This window comes from Phoca vitulina, unplaced genomic scaffold (assembly GCF_004348235.1).
Source record: "Phoca vitulina isolate PV1807 unplaced genomic scaffold, GSC_HSeal_1.0 scaffold42, whole genome shotgun sequence".
NCBI lineage: Eukaryota > Metazoa > Chordata > Mammalia > Carnivora > Phocidae > Phoca > Phoca vitulina.
Genome location: NW_022589745.1, coordinates 8,269,402 through 8,287,884, shown reverse-complemented (window position 1 = coordinate 8,287,884; position 18,483 = coordinate 8,269,402). Strand labels below are relative to the sequence as shown.

The 18,483-nt window shown below is 46.4% G+C and overlaps 1 protein-coding gene across 3 annotated transcripts in view; it reads left to right on the top strand.

Annotated features, from left to right (window-relative positions):
• The first annotated feature begins 15,046 nt into the window (after nt 1-15,046).
• The window catches only part of ROCK2 (Rho associated coiled-coil containing protein kinase 2), a 140,552-nt gene continuing 137,115 nt past the window's right edge, over nt 15,047-18,483 (top strand). For all 3 annotated transcript variants that reach the window (XR_004302487.1, XM_032430147.1, XM_032430145.1), the window contains exon 1: nt 15,047-15,678. Coding sequence is in view for 2 of the 3 variants with exons in the window: in XM_032430147.1 (XP_032286038.1) it covers nt 15,538-15,678 (141 nt within the window). In the remaining variant the exon portion in view is untranslated. The remainder of the gene's footprint in view (nt 15,679-18,483) is intronic.

Below are 18,483 nucleotides of genomic sequence, written 5' to 3'. Positions count from 1 at the left end.
CGTGCTCTTCTCAGGCAAGGATTCTGAGAAAGTTGTTACTCCATCCCCAGTGTTTTGTATGCAGTTAGCACATTGATACGTATTGAATGTCTAGATGGTGAAGATATATAATCTACACAAAGGGATCATGTCTATACTCTTATTTGCATTCAATAATGCTGTGAGCATTGCGCATGACATTTAAGCACCTCACGGTCTAACCCTCATCAGCTCTATCCTATCTGCTCTCTATCCTGTGATGATGCTTTCCTTTGCACTCATGGTGTCTACCTCACAGCAGGTGTACCAGAAGCGCTAGTTAAACTGCCCAAGCGAAATGCCCCAAGGTCTTCTTTCCCTGCTTGATGGTATGCCTTTCTTCCACCCCTGCCTGGCTAACTCCCACCAACCCTCTAAAGTCCCGCTTACACTATCTCTTTACAAAGTGGTCTTCATCTCCCCCAGGCAGAGTAAGTCGGCCTCTCTGCTGAGGTCCCCCGCACCTTGCTCCTGTCTCCTCATGGCTCCTACTGGGTACAACTATGATGTGTTTGCAAAGCTGGCTCTCTGACTCAGCTTGGGTCATTGAGGCTACTGGGACTGTACTTTCTTCCATTTCTTGTCTCCAGCATCTAGCACAGCCTCTGCCACATAATTGTTGTTCAGCACGTATTTGTTGAAGGAAGGAATGAGGGAATAGATGCATGAGTAAATAAATGAAGGAAGGAAGTTTACGGTTCTGCTTGTAGAGAACTACCTGAAAGGCTGTAAAATCGATTGGAAACCATCCCAATTTACTGCTGCAGACCTCCAGACCCTGTCAGTTACGATCAGAATCACAGAAATCATCCCAGCATGCCGGAACAAGGTAGAATCCTTCTTTGTAGCCGATGGAATTGACGGCCTAAATGGGAAGGTTACACAGCAAATTACATAATAATGAAATTGGTCAAGATATCAAGATTGATACCCATGCGATGCAAGGACCATGAGTCATCAGGATCTGATGTCATCTCTGTTTCAGGTGACATGTAATGCACTTTTCATTTCTTAACTAGATAATAATGATTCCTGATAATTGTAGAGCACGTCATTGTTTACAAAGTCCTGCACAAAACAACAACAACAGCAAACTTCTGAACTGAGTATTTGTGGTTAAGTAACTTGCCAAGATCATTCAGCTCTTAAACGATGGACCCAGGGCTAGCACTCAAGTTTTCTAGCCCTACAATCAGTGCACTTTCCAGGATACAGTATCTGCCTCCAACATCACAATAAATGGTGGCTAAAGATTGATTCTAAGCTCCCTCATGGGAATCGCTGGCATTTCTAATCGATATCATCATTTCCTACCTCTAAGAATTTTCTGAAGGAGACATAAACTAGACTTGTCAAACCTTAGCTGATAAGATCTAAGGTAAATGGCAGGAAGAACCAGAAGTAAGAGAGAGAGAGAGAGAGAGTGTGTGTGTGTGTGTGTGTGTGTGTGTGTGTGAAGCATGTCAATGACTACATGTGGAATACCTGGTGCTTTAGGACACTTAAAAGTGTGCGTGTGAACAAAATAAGCAAACCCCCAATGCATACTGTCTGCACAGAGTATGACCCTTATGCATACTTACCAATGAATTAATGTGCTTTATGTTTAAAAAGTTCTCATATAGGTTTTCTGGATCTAGCCAGTCCTTCTGCAGATTGAATGAAAGAATCAATCTTTCATTCAATAAAGAATGAATGCCTATGGTGCCAGATGCATAGTTCCCCCACCATACAGCAGTGAACAAAATGGACAGACAAACCCCTGACCTCGTGGAGTTGGGATAGGAGAGAAGGATAACTAAGTTATATAGTATATTAGATGATAACTGGCATGAAGAAAAATACGGTAAGAAAAGGAGCAAAGGGATGCCGGGGGTGAGTGGGGCTGCCGTTAAAATCAAGGTGTTCAGGAAGGTGACGTTTGCACAAGCCCCCGAGAGTGAGAAGCATGAACTGTGATGCTATCTTGGGAGAAATCTTCACCTTTGGAATGAATATTCATAATTTAAGAAATAAATTCATCCCTCCCCCCCACAAAATAAAAATAAAAATAAACTTTTCCCCAGTAGCTTAAATATGCTTCGTTGCCTTCTGAGGGAGGGTGCGGCAGGTGCTGTGCTGGGTTCTTGGACACCTGGGCATCTCTCTGACCCTGGCACTCTACCGCTTAGAGTGTAGTAATGTGCGCAGAGGCTGAGACGGCGGAAGTTCACGGGGCTATTTGCCCTCCCCCCACCATGGCCCCAGATCTGTCTGTCTTTCGTGTTGAATCTGCCACGCAGTCAGCTACTGCAGGCTGCTGACTCAGGCAGCGTGTGTGTATCGCCATCCGGCACTTCTCATCTGCTGTGTCTAAAGTGTCCTGGGTTTGGGAGGATTGGGTCCAGGAGAAAACAAGCCGAGCAAAAGCCTGAACTTGATCGCCGCCCGCACTAGGGCACCTGCTCTGCCCCCTCAGAGAAGACTGGTCATTCCTCTCCTTTCTGACTGGCTGAATGCCAAATAAATGAACCTCTGAATTTGGGAAATATTGCGAATAGAATGCCTCATTTTTTTTTCCTTTCAGGGCTCAGACCCATTCTCTTTCTGATTTCAACAGATCATCTCGATAGAGGCAAGTTAATGCCTAAGTCCCACCACGGTGGCCGAGACAGATTCCGATGGAGCAGTGTATGGGGAGATTTCCAGCATGTGATCCAAGAGCTCCAAGATGAGGAGGGGGGGACCCCCAGGAACAGAGGACAGGGACTGCCTTTATTTTTCTAAGCAGTACACCTCTTGCACACAACCCAGTACGGGCAAGGAGCACTATGAGAGCTCTTATATGTAACTGTCCGGGGGAGTAGATGAAAAGTACTTCCTTTCTTTTTAAAGGTTTATTTATTGAGAGAGAGAGCCTGTGGGGGAGGGGAGGGGGCAAAGGGAGAAGCAGAGAATCTCAAGGAGACTTCCTGCTGAGTACAGAGCCTGACACAGGGCTCCATCCCAGGACCCTGAGATCATGACCTGAGTTGAAATCAAGAGTCAGACGTTCAGCCGATTGAGCCCCCAGGGACCCCAGCATGGAAAGATCTTTAACAGAAGTTCATGAAAAGTGCTGGGGAACACATTAATAAATAATAAATTCTTAGAAAGTTGAGGAAGGTCCGCAGAAGAGATGGTGTTTGAGTAAAGCTTTGCGAGATGAATAGGCTCTTCATAGGTAAATAAAGGGGAAGCTCTTGCAGAAGCAGGGAACAACCTGAACAAAGGCCTGGGGGAGGGGCGGTGAAATGCATAGTTTATTGACAAAAAAGTGAGAGAATAAGTAGTAGAACTTAACTTTTCTAGCAGCTTTGACCTGAAACCTAGGACCCTTCGGGTAATATTCTTGCCCAGGACTCTGCTTTTTTTTCTTTTCTTTCTCCAAGTTTACATTTTTGCAACATTGGCACGCACAAAAATCATCAACTGTCAACTAATAATTCCATGGCCTTGGCCTTGCGGGTGTACAGAGGAGAAGGGGGGAGAGGGGCTGTGAGTTAGCAGGGGCCAGACAGAAGTGAGCCTTATCCAAACACCAGAAAGTTTCGATTTTCACACACAGGGCAGTGTTTCCCAAAGCAGACTGTTTGCAGTTGCAGATCTGAGGGCCACTGCTTGGAGTTACTAAAGAAAAGTCCTTTGGTCAAATATATTTTAGAAATATGCTGGGCTCGATGAGCCTGCACAGGTCTCTTTTCTCTGGAATCTTAGGGTGCTGGGACTCTGCAAGGGCGGGGGGCGGGGAGCAAAGCATTCTCCATACTCAAGTGACACAGCCTGGGTTTCTGCATCTCACAGGACGGGAGCTGCTTGGGGACACGCTCCCATAGCTCAACAAGGTGCCGTGCACATTTTTGAGCTGGAGAAGAACACCAATAGCACAGGGGCATTTTGGAATGACCACTGTGTGAGCCCTGTGGGGTGTGGACAAGTGGTCAGGGGGTCACCCCAGGGAGCATCCACTAGAGGCAAGGAGCTTTGCCCCTGGCAGGACAGTGAGGCTGGCTCATGTCTAGATGACCACCTCTCAGAGGCCCAGCTTGACTGCAGGCTGGTGCTGACACTCCTTTTCATGTCTCGCCAAAGCCACACAGTATGCCAGAGCTGAGCTGCTGCCTCAGGTCTCTGGCTCCTGCGCTTGGAAAGGCCACGCCCTGGGCAGAGGTCAGGCAAGCTGAAACCAAAGTAGGGTAAGTTGTCTCGTGCCCTCTGAGCAATGCTGTTTTCACCAGAGTTGAAAGAGAGAGCAGTGGCATGGGAGCTGTAGGCCCTAGCCAGACAGGAGAGACTTCTAGAGCCCACCGTTGAGTCTGTGCCCTCTATATAACATATGGGGAAACTGAGGCCAGAGATGAAAGGACGTGCCTAAACTCACACAGCTAGCCACGTTATCAAATCAATTAACTCCAAAACAGTTATGCATTATTATTCTTCATGTTCATTTTTATCATTTTTTCAAGTGTTATGACTTTATGTCCAGGATTCTTCAGGGTGATATTCTTGTTCAAGCCCCATTAAAAATTTTTTTTTGAATTTATATTTTCGCAACAGTTTTTAAAAATCACTTTTTTTTTTAAAGATTTTATTTATTTATTTGACAGAGAGAGACACAGCGAGAGAGGGAACATAAGCAGGGGGAGTGGGAGAGGGAGAAGCAGGCTTCCCACTGAGCAGGGAGCCCGATGTGGGGCTCGATCCCAGGACCCTGGGATCATGACCTGAGCTGAAGATAGACGCTTACCGACTGAGCCACCCAGGCGCCCCTAAAAATCACTTTCTTTTGATTATCTTGCCTTTGACTTTCCTTGGAACAAACAGATTTTAAAATGCAAGGAGGCTCATGACAAGAATGGGTCCCTTGCCAAGGTTTGAACAGTGCCAAAAAGATCCCTTATCAAATGGTTTCCTCACCCAGTAAATTTTCCCTCATCTTTAATTTGACAAGTGACCTTCAGAGAAAGGACTCACAGAAGAGAGAAGGCAACTGCCATCAGGAGAGGAAGACGGGGACCCTGGTGGCATTTGAGAGAGCTGAGCAGAGGTAACTCGAATCCGAGTTCTCCGTTGGCTTCCGGCACCTTGCGGAAGTCAGATCCCTTCCTTTTTGCAGTGTTGGTCCCTCAGCCTGTTGCTCAAGGCCCCTTGAGTTCCCACAGGCAATTTCTGTGCTGGCCAGATGTTTATTCTTGGTCATCCCCGTTGACCAACCTTTCCCCGCTTAATCCCCTCAAGTCTCTGCTCATCGGAGTGTCCTGCTGTTCTGGTCCTTACTATGCTCTTCAGTGAAGTCCCTGTCTCTGCCCTGAGTGTGTCCCCCACTTTTCCAATTCAAGCTGTTTCTCTGGAATGCTTAGCACTTGATAGGCTGTCCAAGCTAGATGGCTCCTTTGGGGTTATAACTCTAATTTTTTTTTTGTTCTAGAGGAGTGGAAATAGAGGCACAGAATGAGAAAATAATTTACCTGAGATCACACAATCAACAAATGGAAATTTGTTTTCCTGATTCTTGACCAATGCCCATTTTTTGATATCAAGATAGTTTATGCTATTATATTCACTTACCACTTAATAAGAACTATAATAACCAGTATTTTCATACCTAATGCATTAACATCTTGTCACTAATCTTATAAGTATTCTTCCATCCATCCATCCATTCATTTATTCAACCAACCAGTGTTTATTGAGGGCCCATGTTCAAGCATGGTGCTAGATACTAAGTATTATTATTTCCATTTCATAGTGGAAAAACTTGACCCTCTGAGAAGTTCCATGACTTGCTCTAATTTACTGAATAAATTGGGTCTCAATAGGAAGCAGAATTGATTCACGTGGTTTCCATGAAGGAGCTCTTTCTGGAGGTGTAGACAGGATTGAAGGAAGACAAGGTATATTGAAGCCCCAGACATCAGTAGTAGTGAGAAGCTAGGGCCACAAGGGTGAGGGGAGGACCCAGTGTTCCCGGAGCCCAGTGAGAACGGGATGCAGCGGGTGGGGGGCTGTAGATGTTGGATACTGAGCTGCTATTAGAGGATGGGCCAAGGTGGAGGGGAGGACACCCTGTCCCCACCCCCAATCTCTTTCCAGGGACCCCCTTTGTCTGAGCCCAGCCAGAAAACATATGGCAAGGGAGCCCAGGGGAGGTGGTTCACAGAGGTCAGCCCTTGGGGCACCGAGCAGGGTAGACAATGAATTTGGAACAAGCAGAAGTACCCAGCCTAATGCCCCGATGGAGAGTGGGGGAGCTGGGATGTCAACTCTGCCTTCAGACTCCAAATCCTGTGCTTTCTTCTGACGCAGGGCTCGCTTGCATTTACGGCCTTACGTTCATTCAGTCAGTCAACTCCTCATTCAAGCAATAAACTGAGCACTTACTCCTTGCCACGGCCTGTGTCTATGTCTCCTTTCCCTCCCCAGGTAATGAGGTCCGTGACCTTGTCTCACTTATCTCTGAGTTCCTCGGTCCCAGTCCTTGGTGCCTGGTGGCATTCCAGCCGTTGTGGTGATAAAGAGCTCACAAGGAACACTAGGAGCTTCGCTGGAGGAAGCCTCGAGAGCAAGCCCTGAGAGCCCGCTCCCACCCTTTGATGCACGAGGCACGGGGAGGAGTGTTGGTGCCTCAGTCACCGTTGTCTTGTCTGGGAAGCAGAGTGTGCATTATATTTGAGTGCTGGGGCCTCAGAGGCTCTGGGAACTCGCACCACTTCCAACAACAGAGCAGGGCTGCCGGTATCTCGCTTCCAGAACATCTCTGTTCTGCTGCGCTCTTCCTGATGTTCTCCGCTCTGGCTGCAGAGTCTCAGACCACTCCTGAGACTGGGGGCTCACACCCTCCCTGCGTCGTGGTGATGGAGTGATATATGTCAAGGTTTGGACGGCTTTATCCTACAGGTTCTACTGGGCGGCAGCAAACAATGATTGCGTGTCAACCACCCGGCCCTGTTCAAACACTATCAGTGAGAATGTCAACAAGAAATGGAAAGATTTGAAGACTGTGCTCATTGGCATTCAGCCTCTGGTGGTTGCCACAGTATATTTCTTTATTTTTCTTTCTTCTGCCCAACCCCCCTCCCCCAACCCAGAAAAGTGCAAAAGAATCACAAAGGACTATCCTATCACTTGCTTCTGTTTTTCTTTTTTTTTTAACTCATTTTTTAAATCTATGTTAAAATAAACTTACAGCATTTAGATGCAATAGTTGATCTTCGTTACTTCACTGATAGTCCTAGTGAAACCTGGAGGTCATGCTTGACATCTCCTTTCTGTCCTCTTCAAGACCCAGGATGCGAGCTGGGGACTACGGCAGGATTTAAGAGAAAGGACTCTGAGTGTGCCCCAGGAGTCCTATTTGTGTAGCCCCCTCACATACGTGTCCTTGTTTTAACACTGAAATCAATTCTGCAGAGATTTCACAGATGGAGTAGTGGAGTTCAGCTAGGTTAAGTGACTCCCCTGAGGTCACACAGCCCATAAGTGGTGGCGCTGAAGCCCCCATCTCATGTGTCCAACTTCTGTTTCTCCCACTGGGTTTTGCTGCTTCAGATAAAGGAGAAAAATGGGCCCTCTCTCCAGCGGTGATCAGAACAAGGATCTGCCTGACAGAGTGCTTCCAGAGACCCCTGCTTCCAAGAATGACTACAGAAAGTACTTCGAGAAATGACCACAAAGACTCCCGCACATACGAGGGGTTGGGGACAGGTGGGCTAAAACCTGACCAGGCTGAACTGCGGTGCTTTAGAAGAACAAGTGTTTTCTCTCTACTAGTCATGGCCCTGTCGTTTCCGTGGTACAGTGTCACTCTTAGCAAACCACATACGCAAGTGGCCTATGAGTCTGTCTGTTATGAAATGCCCTGATTTGTTTTTTAAAAAAAAAGTGATCACAGCCAGGCCCGCCTGCTTCTCCCCGGCCCCCAGGCTTTCCCTGGTTTTATGCATCCTTTTAGACCTCTTCGGGATTATTACTTTCTCATGAACTTTCCCCGATCCCCATCTGGACGAGTCCCCCTGTTTTAATTCTCTTCACATCTTATAGCTTTCCTTTGTAGCTCTTATCACATCACTAATGACTTATGTATTTGTATGATTATTTATGTCATAGTCGTCCCCCTCCATCATCTCCGAAGCCTAAAAAGGGTCCACGGAGATTGTTTCTCTGATGTTTACTGCTGCGTGACCAGTACATAAATATCTTTGTTGACCCTCCAAAAAAGACGTTGAATGAATAAATGAATAAATGAAAGAAACGATGCTTGGGATCCTGTCCGCTTCTGATGGGTGAAAAGGAACCAGCTTCTATGGACACCTCTTCAACAGGTCGGATGCTGTATGAGCCTTCTCTTAACTTGTTCTCATGAAAACCCTAAGAGAGGAACTGAAGCTCAGAGAGGGGAGCTGATTTGCACACAGCTAGGAAAGGACGGAGCTGGGTGGAATGGGGTTTTCTGCGACTCGATTGCAAGCACGCTCCCCTCAGCCTCACTGCCTGTCCAAAGATGTGGACCAGCCCGCACTTGTGACCCCACAGCTCTGACTCCCAGCGGCCCACCTCCTCTGCCTTCACTAGACAAAGGCCCGACTTCATTTAGGGGCCCAAGCAGCAACTGGAATATTACAAGAGCAGCCTTAACAATCAAAGGGCCACTCTAAAGGCCAGGAAGTGAAAAGTGGTTTCTCATTTCACAATAAGCCAGGCTTTTGTGGAAACTAAGTGTTATCCCTGTATTCTAACGACCAACCACTTCACAGTCTTCTTTGTATGCTTTGTAAGTTTTTAATTACTCACGATCATAAACCACCTAATTACAAACAGTGGCCTGTGGATTGCGAAAATGTCTCCCAAACTGGCCTCCTTCCACTTTGCTTCATCCACCCCCGTCGTGCCCATAATTGCTGAGGAGTTACCCAGTGCCCACTACAGGGGGTGACAGAATCGGAGGACGGTGGCCTCTGCCAGTATCTTCAATTACAGCGAGTCCCAGAGGACAGCACTGGCTTAGTGATATCACCCAGCATGTTAGTACAGACTTTAGGCCTTCCCTGTCCTGGTGTCAACTTACCTTCTCTGCTGTCCTTCTCACCACGCATGTGCCTACTCTCGTCATTACTTATTTTTCCTTTTAGTTACTTCATAGTTTCCCACACCTGTCTTTGTTTTGCTTGGAAGCCTGCTCTCTCTCTCCGTTTCCGAACCCTGTTGAATGCTAAGGCCCCAGGTCACATTCCCCCTCTTTTATCTGATCCCCTTGCTAGAAGCTATTGCTTGCTCCAGGATCCTTTGAGTTCTCTTAGCATATTATTTGCGAGTTTCTTCAGGCACTTACCTTCAGGCACTTATTTGTGGGTTTTTTTGGTATATACATTGATTCAACCATTTGGTCATTAAACAAACACTGAGTACCTATTCAATTACCATTTCTTCATTGCAAACTCTATGTAGGAAGAATCCATACACAGTTCCTTTCTGTATCTACTGAAGAACCAGCACAATGCTCAAGCTGAATTTAGAAGGAAAGCAGGACATAGGGAACTGGATTGGAAGAAGTGTGACTTCCGAGGTGGTTGGTGCTGGGCGGACTGGGAGGGAAAGGACAGGGAGGTGGGATGGCACCAGCAAAACTCAGAGGTGGGGATGGCATGGTTTCTTCTGGGAACAGTGTATCCTACATGGATTCAAGTTTGCTGGACCAAAGTGTTTTGAAGAATGGAATGGTAGGAAAGGACACTTCACATGGTGGATGGTAAATGATGGGAAGTCACTAATTTACTCTAGACACACAACAGACCCATTTGGGGGGATGTTAAGAACACCGAGAGAAAAATAAAGATATTGTTTTCTTCATGTAGGTGAGGCAAGCACCTTGCTAAATATTTTGTTAAAAGCTACAAGGGATCCAGAGCTCAGGAAGAGTCAAGCCCTTCATTCAAGAACAGAAGGAGGATGGTTAGAAGCTTGGTGGGTGGAGAAGGGAAGAAGGGATGGCATTCCACATGGATGGAAATTTGCTTAACCAAAGAGGGAAGAAGAGAAGAGCCAAGTATGCTCAGTTTGAGAAAAAGTAAGGAGAAGCAGTGGAAGGAAAGCCTGGAAATGGAGGTCGTGGACACCTTGTAGAAAGCCCCAGATTCCAGGCTGAGGATTCCATGCATAATCACAGAAAATCCAGTGAGATTTTTGAGCAGGGAAATCACATAAAGCATACCTGAGGCCATTTCTAGCTCACTCATGGGGAAAAGAAGATTGCCACATACGACATCAAGGTCTCTTACCAAACTGGCAGGACCAGGATCTAAGCTGAGCTTTCCAGGGAGCAGATGAGCTTTCCATTTCTTGGGACGGACTCTTCTCAAACATATATACGTAGATATTTTGGAGTGACTTACCATTTACCTCCAAGTATGCTTTTGAGCCGTGACCAGCTCTATTCTCCTCTGACTATCTTCCATAGTATACTGGTGAATAATTTGTCTTGGACGCATCCAGTATCTTTCATCTGGAGATCTTAAGGAGACTTAATGACAACCAAGCTTCATTATTTCTGTTTTGTGTATCAGGAAACTGACTCACAGAGGGTCCAGCAATTTTCTCATTCACGCTGTGAGTTATTACCAGAACCATGAATGAAACTCAGGATGAAACCCTATTTCATAAACCATTAAGCCCTGTATCCTTTATAGGAGTGGAGTTTACTATAATAATGACACCTTTGTGTTGAGAGTTCATTCCTTTATTCTGTGATTAAATCTTGGCTTATGTGGGGCAGAAGCATCCCACTACAATGCCAGTTTGAGTTGTTCTGCAATGCAAAGCAAGATGGGAAAAGTTGTGTGTTTTGGTGATGCCCAGACCATTCAGAGCTTATTGTTTTCATCCATCCCTCCATTTATTAATTTATTCATTCCATTATCATATATCTGAGTCCCTATTACATCATCTGGAAAATGGGCAGAGTAATATTACCATTAGCAAAAGGCTGTTTTGAGAAGGTAATTTCTATAATGCACATTGTCTAGCACATAGTAAGCCCTTATTCATAATAATTATTTTCATTAAACAAGCAATTCCAAGTGCCACATGGGAAGACAAAAAAATGGTTCTTTTATAGCCCTATTTATGGGTGGAGAGGGCAAGGTTGCTTCTGAAGGGTGGATTAATTCCTGGGGAAGAGGCAGATCCCTCAAATTAAAAACTGGTACAGAGCAGATGGGCCTCAGGTAGACCAGAGAGGGGTTCTCCGAGTTTGGACTAAGTATCAGGAGAGCTAGGAAGGTATTGCTGAGTAGTGGATATTAAATTGACACAAACCAGTTAGGAATGGGCTGGAGATGAAGAGACAGAGAAAAGAAACACAGACAAACTTCAGATGAAATGGGGTGGAGCTTCTAAGTCCTACACATCTATCTAGTTATGGTAGAATCAAAGCCTTATACACCGATAGGCCAGCCTGTTTAAATTCCCTATATTTACTTCCCTGTTACTCTTCCTTCATATTGAACACAATTTTTGTCCAAGTTCCCACCTGTCCCATCAGCACTCAGGATACATCAGAGACAGTGTTAAAAAGGAAGCAGCCAACCTTGGATGGAGCCACAGAGCAGCAGGAATCCCTCCAAGAAGTGCAAACACAGGGATACCCTCTTTCTATGGCTCACTAGGGATGAGATGAGTTTGATACTATTAGGAAACTCTCATTTCATAGAGCCGCTTGCAGTTTCAGTCCTCTGTGTGCCCTAAACACTGGGTTTAAAATCTTTCCCAATCCAGACACAAAATCCAGAAGCTGTTAAGGAAAATGTTGATAGATTGGTTTCATAAAAGGTGTAAAAACTTCGTGTGACAAAAACCACCAAAACCAAAACTGAATGATAAGCAATAGACTGGAAGAAAATATTTGTGAACTGCAACACATATTTTAACATTATATTATAATAAGAAGGAATATCCATAATGCATAAGGAGCTCCTCTAAATCAGTAAGGAAGACAAATCTAGTGGACAAAAGATATAAACAGGTAATTTCAGAAGAAATAGAAGCACGAAATGCTCATCTTCAGTAGTAATGACCATACTACAAATGAAAACAAGCTGCCATTTTGTTTGCCCATCAGATTGGCAAAAATCAAAAAGTCTTAGAATAGTGAATACTGGCAAATATAAAGGGATATTGGGAGTTTCTTCTGATCGTGAGAATGTAAACTGTGTAGCCTTTTTAAAGGAGAGTTTGACAGTATCTATAAGTACTTATGGTATGCCTACCTATTCATACAACAATTTCATGTCTAGGAACCTATGCTATTTAAGTATGTCCACATGAGGGCAAAAATACAAGGATGTCAACTGCAACAATGTTTGAGACACTGAGAAAATACTACTAACATCTAACATTTATGAGGGCCAGCACTCTTCTAAGCACTTTGTAACAGACGATATAAGGAAACTGAGATGCCCACAGCTAGGGTGCGGAAACAGCAGGATTTTAGCCCAATTTGTCTCCAGAGTCTGGTATGATGCTCTCTAAGAGAGAGAAAATAAAAGTCTGGTACATCCATACCATGGAATATAGTACAGCAGTTCAAAAGAATGAGGTAGATCTCTGTTTACAGACATGGAGATCCAAGACATATTATTAATTAAGGGGAAAAAAAATCAAGTTGCAAAAGACCATAAGGCCAGATGTGTGGGAAAAAGATACATTTGTGTATATATACAAATAGTATATATGAGAATAAGGTAAAGGCCTTCACTGACAAGAGAAATGTGTGGTGTGTAGGGAGATTTGGGAGAGTAATTTTTGAGGCATGTTTTACACATGTCTGGTTTCTTTTAACTTTTACAAGAATGCATTTGTGCATTACTTTGGTAAAAAAAGAATTGTTCTGTTGACCAAAAAACATAAAAAACAACGACAAAAATAAAACGGTTTAACTCATATCAAGAGATCAGTCTTCTTTTTTTCCATGTAGACAATGGTGCAGGTCTTGGTTAACAATCTTCTATGGTATGGCTTTTTCTAGCGTTATGTAGAAGGTGCCCATTATCTATATCTTGCTGATCACTACCTATTCTTTTCAAATAAGGTTTTCATGTCCAGTTATTTGGGACCATGACTTCCTGTTAGCCCACCAAGCTCCATAAAAACATATAGCCTGTTATTGAAAAATTAATTTGGAACCTGAGAACCACATGGTGCTCCTTTTGCTTTGCGTTATTTTGTTGGCTTCAGGGAAAAGGATCCATGATCATGGATTATATCTTATTTTGCTCCAGTGCGTAAGCACAAGTCTCTGGCTCATTTTGTTTTCCTGGTGTGATTGTAGAGGTATGAATGAGTCACTCAACATACAGATTTAAAGGACTTACCTTTTGACCAGAAGTCAGCGTGATTATCTGAGAGGAAAAGGCTATATTGGATCATTCAGGGCCTCTTCCTGCCTAAGTCCAAGTGAGGGTGGCTTTAACACAAAGCAAAAGATGACGCTGCTGGAACATTTACTGATTAAATTGCTACTTTTACAAGGTTACAGCTTTAGAACTCAGCTGCAGATCTTTGTGAGCTTATCTCTGACATGCCAGTGAGAAATGTTAAGATTCTTATTACTTAATGGAGAGTAGATTATAGCTTTTTTTGGAGTGGTTCAGCTAAGTACAATTTTTCTATTTTTGAAATTTTAATGTTCTCTTAAGCATCTTTACAGAAAAAAAAATTCTCATTCGCTTAAAAACAACCATATTCTCTTGTTCTTGCAGCTGCTCATTTTACATAGTTGTAAGTAGTGTATACAAACTATTTGGTATCTGTTGTTCATTTAACTTTATTTCCAATACATCTTTTCCTGTACTTGCCAAAGTTTCATGCTTCTGACATACATCCAACATACCTGCCAGGATTCTGTTAATGTGACAGAGCTTGCTTGGATTATTCCCCAACTGTTGGACAACTGGGCCCCTTCCCAGGTTTTGGTCATTATGAACATTCTGAAGAGCCTTGCTATAAACATCTTTATGCAAGTCCCCCACCCCCCCTTGGATTATTTCCTTAGACATGGACTTCCTTAAATGGGTTTACTGGGTCAAAGGGGCTCAATGAACAGTTTTATAGCTCCTGGCGCATATTTTCCAGATTGCGCCCTGGGTGGATCTGACCAATGGCACGGGCCGCGAGAGGGCAGGAATGCAGAGGAGCGGCCCCTATAACCATCCTTCTTCCGTCCCCCAAAAGGCAAGGACCTGGAGAAGGCCTGCGGATGGAAGCTTTTCTATCGCCCTCTTATCCTCTTCCTGATTAGTGTTGAAGCCCAGGCTGGGAGAAGACCGCTGGGGACCCGCACAAAGGTTTTCGGATTCCAGGACTTCTGCCCTGGGGGCTGAAGCAACTCTTCCAGGCCCTCCATACCCGGACTAGGAGTCCAGTTTCCGACTCCCATTGCACACTCCCCCAGCCTTCCCACTAAAATCTTCCTGGCCCAGGCAGGACTCTCGCCAGCGCAGAGCCCTGCAGGCGAGGGCAGCGACTGGCGGTCGCTATTATTTTGGCGCGGGTGATGCAAGGCCCGCATAGCTGCGCGCTGAGTCAGTGGGGGCGGGCCGACCCATTCCCCCCCCCCCCAACCCTCCCCGGCCCCCCCCCCCCCCCCCGGGCCCGGCGGCGGCGGGACCGGGCGGTGGGGGTGGGCGGCCGGCCTCTGAATCCGCGGGGTCGCCCTCCGGGGCAGGGTCAGGCGGGAGCGGGGCCGCGGAAAGACCCCAGCCCCGGGCGCGCTCTCCCCTCCCCCAGCTGGAGCTCGGCGGGTCAAGCGAGGCGGTCACCGCGCGCCCGGCCATTTATCCTCGGAGAGGGGGAGGAGGAAGCGGGGAAGGAAGGAGGATCCAAAAGGAGAAACACGAAGCAGGACCGACAGGAAGAAACGAAAAAATGGAGGCGAAGGCCGGCGGGCGGGGGCGGCGGCGCGCGCGGGGGGGCGGGGCGAGCGGGGGCGCGCGCCGGCGGCCGCGGCCCGAGGGGCTTGTGGGTAGCGGCTGCGCGCGGCCGGAGACGGGATCCGCGCGGGAGTGTGTGAGGGGAGCGGGCTTGAGGGACCGAGGCTGCCCCGGCGAGCATGGGGGCGGGCTGGCGGCGGCCGTAGTTGTCTGAGCCCGGGCTTCAGCTTCCCCGAGCGCCAGAGGGCGGGGCGGTCCAGCCCGGCGGTGGCCGCGCCGCTTCCCCGCTCCCGCCCTCGGAGTCCTGAGGGAGCTCGCGGCGGACGAGCGGACCGGGCGGCGCGAATCTGACTGAGGGGCGGGGACGCCGTCTGCTTTTCGCCGCTCCCGGCCGGGCCGGGCGGCCCCCTGGACAACCCGAGGCCCCGGACCGGCGCTGAGAGCCGAAGCCGGAGCCAGAGGCGGGCGGTGGGCCCTGGCGGAGCCCCGCCCGGAGCCGGCGGTTCGGGGGCGGCGCTAGGCCCCGAGGCGCCCGGGCCAGAGCGCGGGGAGCGGGAGTGCGGGGCCGGGCGGCGGCGGCATGAGCCGGCCCCCGGCGACGGGGAAAATGCCCGGCGCCCCCGAGGCCGTGCCGGGGGACGGGGCGGGCGCGAGCCGCCAGAGGAAGCTGGAGGCGCTGATCCGAGACCCTCGCTCACCCATCAACGTGGAGAGCTTGCTGGTAGGTGGCCGGGGCCCGGGCGCCCTCCCCGCTCTAGTAGCGCCTTCCTCAGATCCCCCTCTGTGCCCACCCATCCGTGGGAGGGAGGTCTCGCCCCACCCCGCCCCGCTTCCGGCAGCCGGGCCCGGGTCGGAGGCCAGAGACTTCTGCGACCAAGTTCCAGCAGTAGAGACCCACGTTTGATTCTTCTTCCCCTTCTGCCTCCTGGAGCCGGTGTCATCCCCGGCTGCCTCTTTCTTGGAGCCCTGGGAGGAAACACCCCTCTTCTCCTTCCCGCCTCTCCTCTCGCTTTGGGGAGCTCGGGAGCAGGATTTGCTGTCTTATATTCATCAGGCTAGCCAGTTTGAAAGAGTGGCATGCTGCGTGGGGACGTGGGTCGAAGCAGGGAAACCTGATGCTCTCCCTGTTGGGAGTACCCACTTGGGGTGGATGACAAAGAGCCGGAGCCAAAGAATCAGTCTGAATTGTCGAGAGAATAAATCTCTCTTTTTCATTGTACCTCTTTCTTAAGGCAGTCTGAAATACAAATTAATAACCACGTAAAGGCTGCTAGTTAGTTGGCTCTTGATTAAGAAATGAATATGTTTTACAAATTAGAAATGCACCGTAGAATGCTTGCTTATTTCTTATTTTTGTTAGGATAGGCGATTGTATTTCACAGTTTGATTAATGTGTAGTAGAGATGCATTTATGGGAAAAGGGGGTGCACATTTTTCCCCCGGGAGAAGAAGAAAGTGAAAAAGATGCTCTGGATATTAGATTAACTCGGGAGGACGAGAATTTGTGTGGGTGATCCTTGGCCCCTTTAGATACCAGAACTCCGGTTCAGTTCTACTCCTGCTGGGAGAAACCTAGTGACTGTATGCTGAGAAAAGCTGTGTCTCTTGCCTTTCCAGCGATTAACTGACTTTTCTTCAGAAGTCATTGGTTATCCTTTGAGGTTTCTGGAATCATTTGCAGAGTGACTCAGTGCTGTTTGGCCAAAGTGCAGGAACTGACTGAGGAGTGTGTCTTCTGCACAATGAGCAGAATGTAGTGATGTACGGTATTCTGTCCGATGTCTTTGACGTTGTCTTTCCCTGATGTTCGCATTAGTGTGTTGGTTATGTGTTTTCATGGCATCGTGACACCCCGGTCCCTCTTTAGCAGTCTTCAGTTGGGTGTGGGACTGGTTGCATGAAGGGCATAACTTTTCCTAGGCCAAAGCAGAGACTCTGGGCTTCACTCCCAACATTTTCACTTTGGTATTTTGCTAGCAAAACTTTGACCCAAGGCCAGAAAGTTCATTTAAAAATAGTACCGCAAGTATTCATCAGGTTCATATTCAATCCCAGATAGAAATTTTTTACTGCACTTTTTTACTGCACTTTCATCTCTTGGGTCTTTACTGATGTTGATTACAATTCCGGTTATTTTATTCAGGATATCGGAATATCCTAAGCTAATTATACCTGTAATATGTTCATACATTCTGTTTTGTTATTTTCTAAATTTTTAAAATGAAGCCTGTTTTTAACAGTGAAACGTTACATGTTTTAGTAAACAGTTTGGTCCATTCATTTATTGAGTGCTCAATACAGCCAAGACACTTTATGCTTTTGTTAAGGTGACGTATTGTTGGTATGAGAGTTGACATTAGATGCTGCTGACTGGACAGATTTTGCTATTGCTGTTTTTAGTTGATTAAATATTATGAATCTGAGTTGAAGTAAATCTTACCAGGCCAAAATTGTCCCTTACTCTTTTCTTTTCAGCAAGGTTGCAGTGCTTCTATTGCAAATTGAGAAGCTGAAAACATTTTTAGAACTGTGTTACAGTAAGTTAGTTTTAAATTATGTGTATTGTACAAAATAGTAGAATGAGTCTTTTTTGTGGTAACATTTATGTAAAGTTTACCATTTTAACCATTTTTTTTTTTTTAAAGATTTTATTTATTTATTTGAGAGAGAGAATGAGAGAGAGAGCACATGAGAGGGGGGAGGGTCAGAGGGAGAAGCAGACTCCCCGCTGAGCAGGGAGCCTGATGTGGGACTCGATCCCGGGACTCCAGGATCATGACCTGAGCCGAAGGCAGTCGCTTAACCAACTGAGCCACCCAGGCGCCCCGCATTTTAACCATTTTTTAAGTGTACAGTTCAGTGGCATTAATTACACTCACGTTGTTGTGTAACCATCACCACTATCCATTTCCAGAAATTTTTTTATCTTTCCAAGCAGAAACTCCATGAATTAATCTTTACAAGAATACTATAAAAACATTTCCTGAAATACTAATGAAATAATGGCTGGTATCATCTTAAAGATTTGATTCCTTAACGATTTAGCCTGCACATCACAGTTAATTATTGTTTTACTGCATATGGCATTTCTTTTGGTTTTACTATAGAAAATAATATTTTTTCTTTAACAGAGAAAACTTAATATAGTCAAATAAAAACACAGCCATGAGTCTTAGTTACTTCACTTAGGAGCTCAGAAAGTCCCATTTAAAATTGTATACTAAAATGACAAAAGTATGAAGATGAAATATACCAGAAGTTACTGTATAATTATTATTAGAAAATAAAACTCTCTTTGTAGGAAAAAACGTTAGGATGGGGCGCCTGGGTGGCTCAGTTGGTTAAGCGACTGCCTTCGGCTCAGGTCATGATCCTGGAGTCCCTGGATCGAGTCCCGCATCGGGCTCCCTGCTCGGCGAGGAGCCTGCTTCTCCCTCTAACCCTCTCCCCTCTCGTGTACTCTCTCTCTCTCATTCTCGCTCTCTCAAATAAATAAAAAAAATAAATCTTTAAAAAAAAAAAACAA